The 16,240-nt window shown below is 28.1% G+C and overlaps 3 protein-coding genes across 4 annotated transcripts; 2 read left to right on the top strand and 1 right to left on the bottom strand.

Moving 5' to 3' along the window:
* Positions 1-237: 237 nt before the first annotated feature.
* On the top strand, positions 238-2,121 carry LOC124424606 (putative cyclin-dependent serine/threonine-protein kinase DDB_G0272797/DDB_G0274007). The gene is made up of 6 exons (XM_046963916.1): positions 238-369; positions 638-937; positions 1,008-1,150; positions 1,248-1,398; positions 1,500-1,690; positions 1,771-2,121. The coding sequence occupies exons 1-6, from the start codon at positions 349-351 to the stop codon at positions 2,084-2,086; spliced, it is 1,122 nt and encodes a 373-aa protein (XP_046819872.1). The 5' UTR covers positions 238-348; the 3' UTR covers positions 2,087-2,121.
* Positions 2,122-2,341: 220 nt separating this feature from the next.
* On the bottom strand, positions 2,342-4,707 carry LOC124424920 (coiled-coil domain-containing protein 149). The gene is made up of 9 exons (XM_046964522.1): positions 4,384-4,707; positions 4,123-4,292; positions 3,811-4,051; positions 3,556-3,722; positions 3,418-3,490; positions 3,270-3,354; positions 3,017-3,158; positions 2,839-2,936; positions 2,342-2,773 (listed from the first exon to the last, which is right to left on the bottom strand). Exons 1-9 carry the CDS (start codon positions 4,459-4,461, stop codon positions 2,556-2,558), a joined length of 1,272 nt encoding a protein of 423 aa, XP_046820478.1. The 5' UTR covers positions 4,462-4,707; the 3' UTR covers positions 2,342-2,555.
* Positions 4,708-5,135: 428 nt separating this feature from the next.
* On the top strand, positions 5,136-9,855 carry LOC124424918 (probable ATP-dependent RNA helicase pitchoune). 2 transcript variants are annotated; one of them, XM_046964520.1, is made up of 10 exons: positions 5,136-5,359; positions 5,511-5,618; positions 5,694-5,837; positions 5,917-6,177; positions 6,261-6,575; positions 6,673-6,974; positions 7,071-7,223; positions 7,323-7,493; positions 8,701-8,878; positions 9,367-9,855. In XM_046964520.1, the coding sequence occupies exons 1-10, from the start codon at positions 5,266-5,268 to the stop codon at positions 9,531-9,533; spliced, it is 1,893 nt and encodes a 630-aa protein (XP_046820476.1). In that variant the 5' UTR covers positions 5,136-5,265; the 3' UTR covers positions 9,534-9,855. The 2 variants fall into 2 exon arrangements, with proteins under 2 accessions (XP_046820476.1, XP_046820477.1); XM_046964521.1 differs by having other exon boundaries at positions 5,284-5,359; positions 5,511-5,622.
* The last annotated feature ends 6,385 nt before the right edge of the window (positions 9,856-16,240 follow it).

Genomic DNA, 16,240 nt, shown 5'->3' with positions numbered 1-16,240 from the left:
TATGTATGCATTACAATCGCCATCTTTAGATCTAGGCCATTTTGTCATCTGTCTAGTGTCACTAATTTATGGTCGTTTGTATCAAAATTTGTAAGTTTTATAAAATATATTTTTTATGAAATGATTGAATTAAAAAAATCATTTTTAAAAAAAAGTAAAACTTTATGATGCGAGTATGTTAATTTTTTTCTGCTTTATATACTCTTATCATCATGTATAAAATTGAATAATTTTATATAAACACATTTAAATTTTATAATTAAAAATCAATTTTAATCATGTCGATTGGAATCAAAACTAAAAGTGTTTCGGTCGAAGATTTAGGAAGCATCGTGAAGCAAATGATCAATGGAGCACTTGAAAATACTGGTTAGTATTATTGTACATGTACAATAATATATATATATATATATTTCTCAATATTTAATATTATTTAAAATTTAAACATTAGCACAAATTGCCAAGCTACATAAGGTTGTTTATGAAGAATGGTACTTCAAAAAAATGGCTGAATTAAAAAATTCAAAATTAAGAAAAACATCAGAGAAACCTATTGAAGATACTAATAAGGTTTTACCTTACAATTACATATATTTTTCTAAAACATCTACAATATTAAAATTAATAATATTTTTAGAATACATCTTCATTGAATATACTAAGCAACGAATCAACTTTAAAACACGCACTTAATTTGCCATCATCTAAAATTACAATTAATAATTATATGAAAAAAAATGAAAAATTGAGAAACGAATCGAGCAGAGAATGCAAAGCAAAATCACACTTCAAATATAAATCCAAAAGTGATTCCATATTAAATAATATTAAAAAAAATAAATATACTAATTTAAAAACTCGCGTACAAACTCGTTCGTTAACTACTAGTAACATTATTGGATTTAATAAATTCAATTCTCAAATTCCAATTAATCAAGTAAGTTTATCAAATGAAAATATAAATGTACGGATGTCTAATTTCTAATATCCATTTTAAATATTTTTAGATAAAACAAAAAAATCATGCCATTGAACATCAAAATATCGTTCTATCTAATGACACAAAAGTTAAGACAGAAAAAACATACTCGAACAAGAACACAAAATATGATCTAATTCAGAACGATGATAAAACAGAGGATAAAAAAATGTTCGATTAATTAAAAAAAAAAAAGAAATTTAATCAATTAAATTAGCTATTATAGAAAAATAAAAAAAAAAATTTATTTTCCTTCTTCTTTTAACAGGAAACGTGAAAATAAAAATAGCTTAGCATTTGAGAATTGGAAAAAGCAAAAAAATATTAAGTATAAACAAATGATCAAACAAGAACAGAAGGAGAAACAGCAACAATTACAAGCTAAACTAGCTGAGATGGAATCAAAGAAACTTGCTCAGGTTTGAAATATTTTTTTTTTTTCCTTATATATATAAAATATTTCTATCTATTTGAACTATCAATTTTTAAATTGTATTCGTAAAAATAATCGCGAAAATAGATGTATATTCGTATGAAGAAACAACAGAAAACGCAAGAGAGACAAAAATTATCTAAGGAATTACGAATTATTCAACAAATGAATCTTAAATCATATCAAAAACAAATGGAAATGAAACGTATCATAAATGATAAAGTTTTCAAAGAATGGAAAAGACGAAAAGATATGAAACTGAGAGAGCAAAAAATTATGTAAGATATAAATACGATTATTTTCATTTACTCCTAATGAATACTTTCATTTTTCGATATAAAATATTTTCATAATATAGAAATCGACAATATGCTAATTATTATTACCAACTACAACAACAACAACAACAACAGCAACAACAACAACAACAACAACAACAACAACAGCAACAGCAACAACAGCAGCAACAACAATGCCAACAACAACAATACCAACAACAATCTGGACATTCTTTGCATAGCATTGATACAAATTTTAATTCCTGGTTGAATCAATTAGATTGGGTCTTACACGAAAAATATTTACGTGAAAGGCGTTATCTCGTACGTTCTTTTTACTGTCAACCAGCTTATTATGGTAATGCAGCTGATATCGCATATGCTAATTATTCATAATTATATATACTATTATATATTTTTATATAATGTATATGTGTATATATATATATATATATATGTATATACATATACATCATTATTTATTAATAAAATTTCTTTTTTTCTTATATTATGTACATAATACATATGTATAGATACATTTACTAAATAATAATCATTTTTCTATCAATGACAAATAATAAAATAATAAATTAATACAATGAATTTATAGATGTGTGATATCACAACAATAATATTATAAAAACATAACATTATAAAACGCATTATGATTAAATAATTGATAATGAAAATATTCTTTGGTTATTTCGTATATATATATATTTTTTTTTAATATTTTTAATACTATTTGATCGATTTATAATTTATCAAAGTCAATAAATAAATAATACCATCTATTGCTCCATGCTCATATATTTTCAGATGCTCTTTTGTATTTTTTCTCATAATATATATATAAAAAAAACTTTTATTTATCATGTTTATCGGCATCTTTTAAATTATTCAAAGCTTTTTGAACTAAAGTTTCTAAATTTTTAGGAAGATTCATTTGTATAGTATGTACTGATTGTATTCCCGAAGATGAAGAATTGTCTACGTTTGTTTCTTTTGTATTGGTCACATTTTCATTGATTTTTTCCGTAGTGCATTCTGATATGTGGTCTAGATCATTACGAAGACTACTACCTGAGAAGTAACATTCGTAATAATTTATAACGATTTTAAATTAGAATATTTATATAAAAACTTACATTTTTGATCAACATCAGCACTTGTGTAGCCTTCCAATAATGTTGTTGTTGGTGATTCTATCATACTGTCCAACTCACAAATTCTCGAAGCCAAAATTCTGTATACACATTAAATAGGAATATATTATTTACATAATATTTATTTTTATATATTTAATATAATTTACATCAGGCTTACTTATTAGCTTTTTTCTGATGTGCTAAAGCTAAAGTTTTATCATTTAACGCTTCCATCAGAGCAGTACACAAACAATGTAATTCTTCTATTGCAACAGTAGATTTTTGAATTGGTATACGTGTTTGCTGCAAAAGCTCTTCAACTAAAATTATGATATATTATAAACAAACTTATAATCTTTAAATTTTTAAATGATTGAAAGATTTTACTTCTAAAATAAGGTGTACCAATACTTTGAAATGAAACAATAAACCTTGCTTGTGTTTCATCACCATTCCAGCAGCAGGATTAACACCCAATTTAATGGTCCCTTTTGCTCTTTTACTATCCAGCATACTCTGACAATAAGAACAAATTAATGCGAATAAGTTTAAATATTCAATAAAAAAAATTATTCTTACTTTATATTTTGAAAGAGATTGTCTTGCCAGTTCTTTTTCTTCAAGTAACTGTTGTAATCTTTCTTGCAAATATCTAAATAATCAAATAATAGCTAATTATTATTAATTATTATTACTGAACAATAATTCAGAATTTACCTATTTTCATTAATAAGAGCATCTATATCCATTGGTTTGGATGCATTTAATGCTTTGGAAAGTTCATGATTTAATCTATGTGCTTTACATTTGAATGCATCTCTTTCTATCTCTAACTCATGTTTCTCATCGAGAACAGTTTGTAAATCTATTTGTAATTGTGAACACTAGAACGAGTTAATAATAGCAATATTATTTTCACGATTTATAATTTACTGATAATAATGAAAAATTAAATTAAATTAAATTAACAACCTTTATATTCAATTTTTCTAATTGTTCAATCATTTCTTCCTTTTGATGTATTGCCGACGTATATTGTGTTTCCTGTTGTTCTTTACTACTGCGATTATTATTTGTACGCAATATTTTAATATCACCTTGAACATCGCCTAACTTCTGTCTCAACATTTCAACTTGCAATCGGAGACATTTATTTTGTTCTCTTGATTCAGCAAGAAGATCTAACGTCCTAAAGTCGCTATCTACATTATAACTAAAAAATAAATACATTATGATATGAATATTGATTTAATATAAAAACAATAATAATATAATATCAATTACCCATTGAATTCTTTTGGATCATTCATCTGTTTCTTTAAATGTATAAATCGTTCTTGTATCTGTTCAGCCATTAACTTAAATTGATCCTTTTGTAATCTACATTGATCGAGTTCTTGATTTAAAAGAAAAAGTGCTTGCGTCTTAGCTTGCAATTTTTTTATCAATGTTTCCTACAATAACATATGATATAATAATATTGTAAATATATTAATTCAATATCTATGTCAGATCAAACATTCGAAATATTAGAAATAAACGTACTTTACATTCCTGATCGATTGCACTTTCATCGGATAATCTAATAAATGTATTCTTTTGCTTTAATTCCTGTTCCATCATGACTAATAAGGCAAATAAGAAATCAGTTAATGCATACAATAATTAAAATTATATACGATATTATTCCCTTTAATACGATTAACATATAAATTATATGTTTTTATAGATCAATTTCAGCAGCAAACTATTGCACTTCATTACATACAACACGCAACATATCCACATACATGCCTACATATTACATGAAAACAACATGAAACAATGTACAGTGTTACCAGACATAAAAATTTCTCCCTATTTATAAAAAAACGAATCCATGATAATATATAAAATATAAGTAATACGTAATGTTATAATGAAAATAATTTTGATTTAAAAAAAAATATATTATAATATCCTTAGAAGAAAATTATTGAATTTTTCCCTCGGTATTACAAGCTTCTAACAAATATAAAGATTTTCTTTCATCGAACATTTGAAAAGAATTTTTTCAAATACTTCATGAAAGTAAAAATAACAGGAATACTTTTGAATATTGGCAACACTGCCCGTATGTATATCTAGATAAGACTCATTTAATATCTTTCAAGAAATATGCGACTTTAGCGACGAATGCGGATAAATAATGAACTAAAATTAGTTTCAAAGCTTTACTGTTACTATCATAGAAATCGATACGATAGGTATATGTTTTTAGTTTATATTTTATCCACGTATGTCGCTAAAGTCACACTCTTCGAACGAAATGTAGTGAACAGATTTTACAGTTTTACACGTATAGCACGTGGGAATTTTTCAAAAATAAAGTATTTTTAGATTTAGTGTAAATAAAATTAATTTCTGTATAATATTTCTTAAAGAAAAATGTCTATTCCCGACAAAGTTTTAATGAGAAAAATTAGGAAAAGAGAAAAGAATAAATTAAAAGTATTAAAGGAAAGATCTGACAAACAAAATGGTAAATGAAATCTATATAGGTTATGTACTTATAACAAAGTGTTATTTGTTCTACAATATAATATTTAAAATATATATTAATAATTAAAAAAAATATGAGTTTGATTATAGAAAAAGATTTTCATTTTGTTCTATGATATTTTTATTTAAAGGTGAAATTAAAAATGAAGATCTTGTGGAGAATATTGATCAAGACGACGACGACGTAAAGGAAAAAATTGGAAATAAGCGTTTGGCAAAGCAAAATGGTCCTGCGAAAAGTAAGTTATATACATGTAGTTATGTTATCTATATAAGATCTATAAATATATAATAATAATACATTTAATTATTAGAAAAGAAAAAGAATTTAGAAACATCTAAAATTGAGAATGAACAAGAGTCAAACGAGGAGTCCATTAATGGTAATGAAATGGATACCATGGAAGAAAATGAAAATATAGAATCAAAAAATAGTACAGATGTCGTTGAGGAAACCTGTAAGTTTGATAAAAACTTTATAATAATTGTATTGTCGTTTAAGAAATAATACTAAATTATATTTTATCATATATATAGTACCTGGATCTTCTATAGGATTAGAAATAACAAAAAATAATAGTTTTGAAACGTTGAATGAACGTGTATGTGAAAATACTCTTAAAGGAATAAAAGATATGGGTTTTACACATATGACCGAGATACAGGCCAGATCTATTCCACCATTATTGGAAGGCAGAGATTTAATTGGTGCAGCCAAAACAGGATCAGGAAAGACATTGGCCTTTTTAATACCTGCTGTAGAATTAATATATAAATTAAAATTTATGCCGCGTAATGGTATGTCCTTTATAAATATAACTATGTAATAAATTTATCAACTCATGTAATGTACATATACATATATATATATACAATTCCAGGTACTGGATGTATTATCATATCTCCTACAAGAGAATTATCAATGCAAACATTTGGTGTTTTAAAAGAATTAATGAAATATCATTATCATACGTATGGTCTATTAATGGGTGGTGCTAGTAGACAAACAGAAGCACAAAAACTCGCAAAAGGAATAAATATTATTGTTGCTACGCCAGGGAGATTATTAGATCATCTTCAAAATACCCCTGACTTTTTATACAAAAATCTACAATGTCTTATTATCGACGAAGCCGATCGTATTTTAGATATTGGTTTTGAAGAGGAATTAAAACAAATTATTAATATATTGCCAAGTTGGTATTAATAATAATAATGAAAAAAATCTATTATAAATTTTCTTTAAAGAAACAGAAAAGATAAGGTTATGTTATTCTATAAATTTTATTACAGAAAGAAGACAAACTATGTTGTTCAGTGCGACTCAAACTAAGAAGGTAGAAGCATTGACAAGTTTAGCATTAAAAAAAGAACCTGTATATGTTGGCGTCGATGATGAAAAAGATAAAGCGACTGTAGAAGGTTTGGAACAAGGCTATGTAGTTTGTCCTAGTGAAAAACGTTTTCTACTTTTATTCACATTCCTAAAGAAAAATAGACAAAGGAAAATTATGGTATTCTTTAGTTCCTGCATGTCAGTCAAATATCATCATGAACTTTTGAATTATATAGATCTTCCTGTATTAAGTATACATGTGAGTATTCAATATACATATATATATATACATATTACATTAAATTGATTAATTTAAAACACAGTATAAAAAATAATATTAAAAATTTGAACATAGGGAAAGCAAAAACAAACTAAACGGACTACAACATTTTTCCAATTTTGCAATGCTTCTTCCGGTATACTTTTATGTACAGACGTAGCTGCTAGAGGTCTCGACATACCCGATGTCGATTGGATCGTACAATATGATCCACCGGATGATCCTAAGGTATCCTATTGAGTATTATATGTTAACGTGTCGTATATTAACATCGCGTGACATACTTTCGAACATAGAGATATATCTAAAATCTTAATTTATGCGTAGGAATATATTCATCGCGTTGGAAGAACGGCACGTGGTGAAGGTAGTAGTGGACACGCTTTATTAATTCTACGACCAGAAGAATTAGGCTTCCTTCGTTATCTTAAACAAGCCAAAGTCCCGGTCAATGAATTTGATTTTTCATGGAACAAAATAGCGGACATACAATTGCAGGTATTAATTAATTAATTAATTAATTTATTTATTTATTACAAAATATTTTTACAAAATTTAATTATCCTTTTTTCTTTTCTGAAGTATTCTAAATGTTAAATAAAATCCCGCGGAATAGTTCTTTGAATAAAAATAACATAACATCGCGATTTGTATGTATCATCCAAAACGCAGACGGTAAGAATAATGAATATCTCGAAAGGAATGAATTATTATTCAAAAGCTAAAGTACAAAAGATATCGCAGGAGACGCAATTATGGTAGTAGACGAGCTTACTTCGTGGCGTGAAAGTGCAAAAGACGAGGTACGGAAGTGCGTCGAATCGTTCGTGTTTACAAGGAATATACAAGTCGCAATAATGTTATTTCTTGTCTCATATTCCATCTCGTTTCATTCCATTGCATCTATTTCTCTCTTTCCCCACTCCTCCCTCCTCCATCACCCTCCTCCTTTCTCTCTTTCTGTCTCCTTCTAACAACTTTTCCAAGTTGTGTGGAGCACGACCTCCGCCTTATTTTTCATCTTTCTTGCACTCACACGTAACTGCATATAACTATCCGTCGTGACGAAGAGTGGGGTGGGGTGGGGTGGGACGGGTGGATGGTTCGAAGAGAGGAAAGAGGAGTTTCAATGGTGGAGGGGAAGAAGGACTACTGTGGTAGAAACGTGCGAAATGGCGCCCACACGCGTGATTCACGCACCACTCCCTTTTTGTTCCCCTTCCCCTTACCCCTCTTCCATCTATATATCTGATCGAAACCGATCCAGGAACCCCGCGATGCTTCGTTCGCATTTGGAAATTAACATTGAAAGATACCATTTCGTAATTTGTTGAGAAACCTCAAAAATCTTCAATATTTTTTGCATTTAAATACGTCGTCTCTTTCTTCTTTGCCTTTTTTTATTATTATTATTATTATTATTATTATTATTATTATTATTATTATTATTTAATTCTACCTAAGTATCTTTGACAAAGAGACGTAAATTAAAATTTAGTCAATTAATATTTCACGACGCAATTTATATAAATCGACTAAATTACATGTTTGATATTATTACGTTTATCTATCGTTCGTTTGAGAAGAGAGAAGAGAAAAAAAAGAATAAGAAAAAAAAAATCAAAAACTATTAAACATCCAATGACGACGAGTTCCTTTCGTACGAATTTGCTCTCGTAGTTTATTATATATATTCTTTTTTCAGCTCGAAAAATTGATCTCCAAGAACTATTTTTTAAATATATCGGCGAAGGAAGCGTTCAAGGCATATGTCAGAGCATACGACTCTCATCATCTTAAACAGATATTCGACGTCCAGACATTGGATTTGGCAAAGGTTGCCAAATCTTTTGGATTTGTGGTTCCACCAGCAGTAGACCTGAGTATCCTTTTAAAAAAATCGGAAAGTATATATCTATACAAAAAACAAAAAGAGAAAAAAAAAAGAAACTAAGAACAAATATTTAATACAATTATTTGTTCCATATGAATTTTTGCATTCAAGTTTTAAAATCTCCTAATTTTTATTTTTTAACGAACTACTTACATTGAATAGCTTCTCGAAACGGTTACCTTATACATTATTAAAACATAGTTGGTGTTAAGAATTGACAATAGTTTCTTAGCTTTTCGTTATAACTAGAATTTTTCAAAAGAAAAAAAAAGGAGAGAGAGAGAGAGAGAGAGAGAGAGAGAGAGAGAGAGAGAGAGAGAGAGATTTTAAAACATATTACGTTTATCAATTTGAAATCTTCAAACATAGATTATCACCTGTTTAAAAGTGTACTTTGACTGATATAGTTTAACAACTACTATTCACATACATACATACATATGTAATCTTGTTCCTTAACATGATAATAACTAACAGAAGTGGGAGCTAGCAAAGATTCGCGGCCACGGAAAAGGCTCGGCGGGGGCGGTTATGGTTTCTTCAAGAACATGAACAATCCAAATGCCTCGCGACAGTTGCAACGTACCAAGACCTTCCGCCAGGTGGGTAAACGTGGGAAGGACAACCGACAATTCACCAGATAACTTTTATATTATACTTTTTGCTTCGACGGTCATTTCTTTTTCCCTTTTTTCTTTTCCTTTTCTTTTTAATTCCTTTTTAATTCCTTTTTATTTTTTTTTTTTTTTTTCTTTTTTTTTCTTTTTTTTGGCTTTAACTCGACCATACGAAATTTCCTTTAGAAGAGTTAACTTGTACAGGCGCTTAGATACACCATAATTTTTCCGATTTGTCTTTTATACGTATATGTGTCATCGACTAGACACACTATAAAAGGTAATACGATCGAGCGCCCAAAAGAAGTTTATCTTTTCTTTCTCGTAAAACTCGCTTCTTTTTCTTCTTTTTTGTTGTTTCTTTTTTTTTTCCTTTCTTCCTTTTATCATCCAACACAAATTTTGTATAATTATGTTCATCGTAAAGTCAACTTTCCGTCGATTATTTTATTTATACCATTATACGAGGTGAATTTGAAAAATTCACGACTTTTTTCTTTTTCTAATGTATAAATTTATATTACATTCTCTTAATGCGTAAGACAAAAGTCGCCAATTTTTTACATTGCCTTGATGATTATTACGAATATGATCAGGATCAGTTGTTTATTTAAATGACGTTGTAATCTATACGTAATATTTTTTTAATTAAAAGAAGAAAATAAATATATGTATATATATATATATATATATATATATATATATATATATATATAAATATACACATTTAATCTTTGTTACGTGTTGCACGAACGAATAAATTGTAAGTTTTATTGTTCAATATTTTGATGAATCATATTGAAAATATTCGAATAATTAATTTAATAAAATATATCGCTCTTTGCCTTAATCGGTGAAAGTGAAGTTCTCTGATCTGTTAGAGTCGACGAGCACAAATGAAAACCCTTTCTTTAACCCTTAAAAAGGAAATGGTAGTTGTAGTTCTCATGTCCCATGTAGGATAAATTAAGGATACTCTATTGGAGTGTTCATTATACAGGATCGGAGGAGAACTAATGGTAAGAGACAAATTTATTTATTTAAAATTTATTAGCAAAGACAACGGTGATCTTTTAGCGTTTTGTTGTTTTCAAGTGTCCACTGATTTTGTCGAATAGCAAAGATATTATTTCTTATAGATAATAAGACAATATTTTTATCTTATTGCATTATGAAGTCTTATTGCGGTGATGTTAAAAGAGAAAAGAAAAAAAAAAAGGAGAAAGAAATAATCCAACATATTAGAAATAGAATAATTTTTTTTTTTTTTTTATAAAATAATTCATTCTAAATTGAAGGTCAAAGTATTTCTTTTCTCCTCGACGATCAACGCGTCATCCCAATTAAGTTTAATCAAATAAATTAATCCCATCGATCGATAACGAAGAACAAAAATGGGAGATGGACGTTTATATATCTATTTTTTTTTTTCTTTTTCTTTTTTTTTTTTTTTCTTTATTTATTTAATTTTTTTGTTTGACTTTACAAATGTATCATTGCATTACGGAGTTCCGATTGCTTAACAAAAAAGGAAATACATATTAGAACTGGGATAATTTTTTCAATTAAAAAAGAAAAAAAGAAGGTATCGTGCTCGAGAAAATATTCGTAAAATAATTCATTTAAAATTGAAGGTCAAAGTGTTTCTATACTACTCGAACGTTCAACTAATATCATCATTCTGATTAGTTTTAGTTGAATAATTTAAATCCGTCGATCGATGACGAAGAACAGAAAAAAGATTGACTTTTTTTGTCTTCCTTTTTTTTTTTTTTCTTTCCTTTTCGTTTTTTTTTCTTTGATTTCGCGAATAAATTTCTCAAATTTACGTGGGTCGATCGATAGAGGAAGATCGGTCATTCTAATTAGTTTTAATTGAATAATTTAAATCCGTCGATCGATGACGAAGAACAGAAAAAAAAGATTGACTTTTTTTGTCTTCCTTTTTTTTTTTTTTTTTTTTCTTTCCTTTTCGTTTCGTTTCTTTGATTTCACGAATAAATTTCTCAAATTTACGTGGGTCGATCGATAGAGGAAGATCGGTCGAAAGCAAAATTGGAAAGAGGGTCTATTCCTCGAAGTTATTATATAAAATAGAATGTGTCTTTCGATTCGAAAAGAAAACGCGATAGAGAGAGAGAGAGAGAGAGAGAGAGAGAGAGAGAGAGAGAGAGAGAGAGAGAGAGAGAGAGAGAGAGAAAGTGAAGATACATTGAGAAGAAAGAGAAGAAAAAGAAGACAAATAATAAAGTAAGAAAGAAAAAAAGAAAACAGAAGGAGAAATAATTTATAACGCTGGACACCCACGTGATCCCGCGATGGGGCCATGTATGGATATGTGACGTCAACGTTACTTTACATTAACCAATATACTTGTGTAGGCGCTGGATACACGGGCATAGAAGGTAACGCCCGTGGGAGAATGGTAAGGCGACAGCGCAGCCTCCGGAATCGGTCCAGCATCGATTCTCGATCTTTTCAAATTAGATTCGTTTCATCGATCTTAAAAGAAAAAAAAAAAAAGAAAAAAAAGAAGAATATGAATGAACTAACAAAAAAAAAAAAAAAAAAGAATAAAAACTGATAAATTATCTATCAAGTGTCACGTCTAACTCGGATTTAATTCTCTATTGAAAATAATTAAATGATTTGATGTTAAACGACGGAAAACGATCCAGCATCGATTCTCGATCTTTTCGGATTACATTCGTTTCGTCGATCTTTAAAAAAAAGAAAAAAAAAAAAAGAAAAGAAATAAATAAACAAACTAACGAAATAAAAACAGCTAACAAATTATTTATTAAGTATCAAGTTTAATTAGGATATAATTATTTAATTGAAAATAATTATATGATTTGATGTTGATCGACGAAAATCGATCCAGCATAATCATTCTCGATCTTTTCAAATCGATCTTAAAAAAGCAAAAGTAAAAGGAGTCAAATGTAAAAAAAAAAAAAAAAAAAAAAAAGAAAAAAAAGAAAAAAAAAGCTAATGATCATTTCCAAATGTCACGTCTAACTAACTCGTACGTAAATCTCTATTGAAAATAATTAAATGATTTGAAGTTAAACGATGGGAATCGATTCAGCATCGATTATCAATCATCTCCAATTTGTATTCTTTTCGTCTATCTTAGAAAAGGAATTTAAAAAAAAAAAAAAAAAAAAAGGAAAAAGAAAGTAAAAATGAACCAACTCAAAAAAAAAAAGAAAAGAAAAGAAATGAAACCAACTGATTATTTTCGAACTCGTATATAATTCTTTATTGAGAATAATTAGATAATTAGAAGTTTAAACGATCGGCTCAATTACTTTATGTTTTTGACTTAGAACATTTTCGTAATAATCGAGTTGATTAGAAAAAAAGTAGAATAGAGAGATGGAAGAGAGAGAGAGAGAGAGAGAGAGAGAGAGAGAGAGAGAGAGAGAGAGAGAGAGAGAGAGAGAGAAAGAGAAAGTGTAGTAGAGATAGAGAAAGGGGAAGGCTAAAGAGAATAATTAGGTGGGGAAGAAGGTTTGAATGACATCGGTAAGAGGGAACACATCTGTATGAATGCAAGAGAGAAAGAGAGCGAGAGAGGGAGGGAGAAAGATTGAGACAATGAATCGATATTAAGAAATCGATATAATAAAACAAAGTGTCTCAATGATTTATTCATAAAGTTATATATATATATATATATATATATATATATATATATATATATATATCTTATTATATTTAAGGATAATTTACATTTATACTTTAACAACGATTAACTTAACTCGCGATTACATTAACGACGAATTACAATTTACAACGAGTAACTTATTTACTCAATTTAAATTAACAACGAATTACAATTTATAACGAACAATTTATTTGCTCGATTTGGATTAACAACAAATTACAATTTACAACGAGTAACTTACTTATTCGATTTGTATTATTATATATATATAATTTTATTATATTTGGAATGTTTCGAAAGAAAATAATTCTTTTTGTTTTTTTTTTTTTTTGTTTTAATTCTAAACAAAGAAATAGAAATGTATTTGTAATAATTTCGATGGATAAATTCGAACAAGAAAAGAATAAAGATTCGAACGAAAGGTAATGTTACAACTAGTGGATACGAAATACATATCTCTCGACGAGAGAGAGAGAGAGAGAGAGAGAGAGAGAGAGAGAGAGAGAGAGAGGGAGAGAAAGAGAACGGTTTTCACTCGAAGAAAGTTTCAAGTGTCCTCGTGAAAGTCCTTCCCGATAATACCAACTCCGTTTGGTTATACACAGATATATAAATTTTTTTCTTTAAGATCAAGCCAAAGACCGACACCAAAATGCACCCACGCGTACTTTCGAAGATCGACGATCAGTAGGATTTCCATTCCTTTTAAAGATACAATCCAAGTACCCTACGTCAATCCATCTAACAGTAAACTTTCCGATTATGGAATACTTTTCCTGTCGTTCTCTCAACGCTCCTTTGCTTTAACTAGAATTGCGTTAAAAAAAAAAAAACACTTTCGATGTCTTCTGATAAATTTTATTTAAAAAAAGGAAAAGAAATAAAGAACATCGACGCAACGTTATTTATCAGATTTTTAAAATGTTTGTAGTATTAATTAAAAAAAAAAAAAAATATCAAAATTTTTAAGCCTATAATTGTACATTTTGAATGGAATGAGCGATTGATGGTTTTTTTTTCTTTTCTTTTTTTTTTTTTCTTTCTTTCTTTCTTTAAATCATTTAGTTAATTTTATAATCTGAAAGAGAAAAAAAAGAACAAAGATTAATTCAAAAAGTCGCGAAATAAAGGAGCAGTCTATTTTTAAAATCACTTGTAGAAATTTTCCTATACATATCGTAAAAAATTTCTATATATATCGTTAAAAGAAGATAAGAAAAAAAAAAACCGTAAATCCATTAATTAGAAATAATATAAGTTAATGAATGAAAATTTATTAAAAGTCACGTACGTTATATTGATTAATATCGATAAGACTATTTCTACGTGATTATTGATAGCAATGAATATAACTAATTACTGTTCATTACAACGAATGATACGAAGAATATATCAAGCATATATATATATATATATAAGTATTTACATACTTATGCAAATACATATATACATGACGAAATAAAAAGAAGAAGTTGATATTCATCATATCGTTGTTATCCGTTTGCTCTCGAGAGATGCGGAGGTTCAATATTATCTGCTTTAGATGCGATACATGAAGGTAGATTGAAAGCAAGTAGGTAGAATTATTAATTATGCATTCCGAGCCATATATATATATGTATATGTGTATATATATGTATATATATATATATATATATATATACATATATATACTGTTCTGAGATTGTAACAACGTCGATGCGTTGATGTAATGTATCGTTTCGAGATAGGGAGGGGCCGTTGTTACGTTCTATGAGAAAATATTCAACATCTCAGTCTCTCTATCTTCGTTCAATCCTTTTTTTCTTTCCGTCGCGTTTATAATTTTCTTTTTGTTTGTTTGTTTGTTTGTTTTTCTTCTTTTTTATACAAAGAAATTAAAGATCATTAATCCCTCCAGCTAATGATGTCCTTCTAAGAGTGTCCTTTTTTTTTCTTTTTCTTCTTCTTCTCTCTAAATAATAATAATTCGTAATTAATGTTACGATCATAACGATAAAAAGATTCCAATAGAAATTATCTTAGGAAAATGCCTCTGTACGTAATTCATGAGTATTCGTAATTATGTTTTACATTTCTTTGCATAGCAAATGATTTTATGGTCGTAAGAATACAAAAGACGTACGATAATTAAACGAATGTTTTTGAAATGCTTCGGTAAATATCCATCTCATTTTGAACCGACGTGTCTTTGGTGCGACTCGATCTACAAATCGACTATTAACTAGTAACTGCTTTTGTAACATTATGTTACAATAGTACCTTTTGTATAACGAGTTTCTAAGTCGAGCCTTAAAGTCGTTAGTCGAAAAATTATTTTCATTTTCTTTTTCTTCTTTTTCGTATTCCTTTATTTTTCATTTTTCTTTTTTCTTTCTTTTTTTTTTTTTTTTTTTTTGTTTCTTTTTTTATTTTTCAAGCGTCCGTGAATTCCGAAGATAAAATTTTTAATGATGGAGATACCAAAAACGATCAAAATATTCGACAGTTACATACGAATACATACATTATTTCCCACGCTCGTTCTTAAGATTTACAGTCTGTATGTCTTTTCTCTCTCTCGAAGGAAGCAGACATGACCCACTTATCCTAGCTATGTTAAGTGTAACGATATGTTATGGATCGTAAAACATAGGCGTCAAGGATATATGTTGTTACACCGAACACTTAACACTCGCATGCATCAATTCGTAAGCATCGGTATTAAAACGAATATGTATGGGTTATTACACGCGAATGCTTTTCTTTGTACGCTCATTAAGAATCGAGTTCTTTCAAAAAGAACATTTCAATTAAAAATTCACTTTTTAACGTATCATAAAGCAAATATAAAAATAATCGTACAACGCCTGATCAAATACGAATCTTTTGTTTGTCTTTTTCAAATTAATAAAAGTTTTAATATCTTCAAAGAAAAAAAAAGAAAAAAAAAAAAAAGAAGTAGAAAGAAAAAATAACGGAGGAACAAAAAAAAAAGAGGAAGAAACTCGATCGAAATACGCAAATTAATCGTCCTGACAGAAAATTGATTTTCGCGCGTTAAATAACAAACATGGTGGCG

This window comes from Vespa crabro, chromosome 6, assembly GCF_910589235.1.
Source record: "Vespa crabro chromosome 6, iyVesCrab1.2, whole genome shotgun sequence".
NCBI lineage: Eukaryota > Metazoa > Arthropoda > Insecta > Hymenoptera > Vespidae > Vespa > Vespa crabro.
This window is presented reverse-complemented; position numbering and strand designations above follow the sequence as displayed.

Coding starts and splice junctions, on each gene's coding strand:
- LOC124424606 (XM_046963916.1), top strand. CDS start 349: ATGGAGCACTTGAAAATACTG. Junction 370..637: donor TGGAGCACTTGAAAATACTG/GTTAGTATTATT, acceptor TAATATTTTTAG/AATACATCTTCATTGAATAT. Junction 1,151..1,247: donor AAAACAGAGGATAAAAAAAT/GTTCGATTAATT, acceptor TTCTTTTAACAG/GAAACGTGAAAATAAAAATA.
- LOC124424918 (XM_046964520.1), top strand. CDS start 5,266: ATGTCTATTCCCGACAAAGTTTTAATGAGAAAAATTAGGAAAAGAGAA. Junction 5,619..5,693: donor GCAAAATGGTCCTGCGAAAA/GTAAGTTATATA, acceptor TTTAATTATTAG/AAAAGAAAAAGAATTTAGAA. Junction 6,576..6,672: donor AATTATTAATATATTGCCAA/GTTGGTATTAAT, acceptor ATTTTATTACAG/AAAGAAGACAAACTATGTTG.
- LOC124424920 (XM_046964522.1), bottom strand. CDS start 4,461: ATGATGGAACAGGAATTAAAGCAAAAGAATACATTTATTAGATTATCC. Junction 3,491..3,555: donor GCTCTTATTAATGAAAATAG/GTAAATTCTGAA, acceptor TTGATTATTTAG/ATATTTGCAAGAAAGATTAC. Junction 3,159..3,269: donor GGTGATGAAACACAAGCAAG/GTTTATTGTTTC, acceptor TCATAATTTTAG/TTGAAGAGCTTTTGCAGCAA.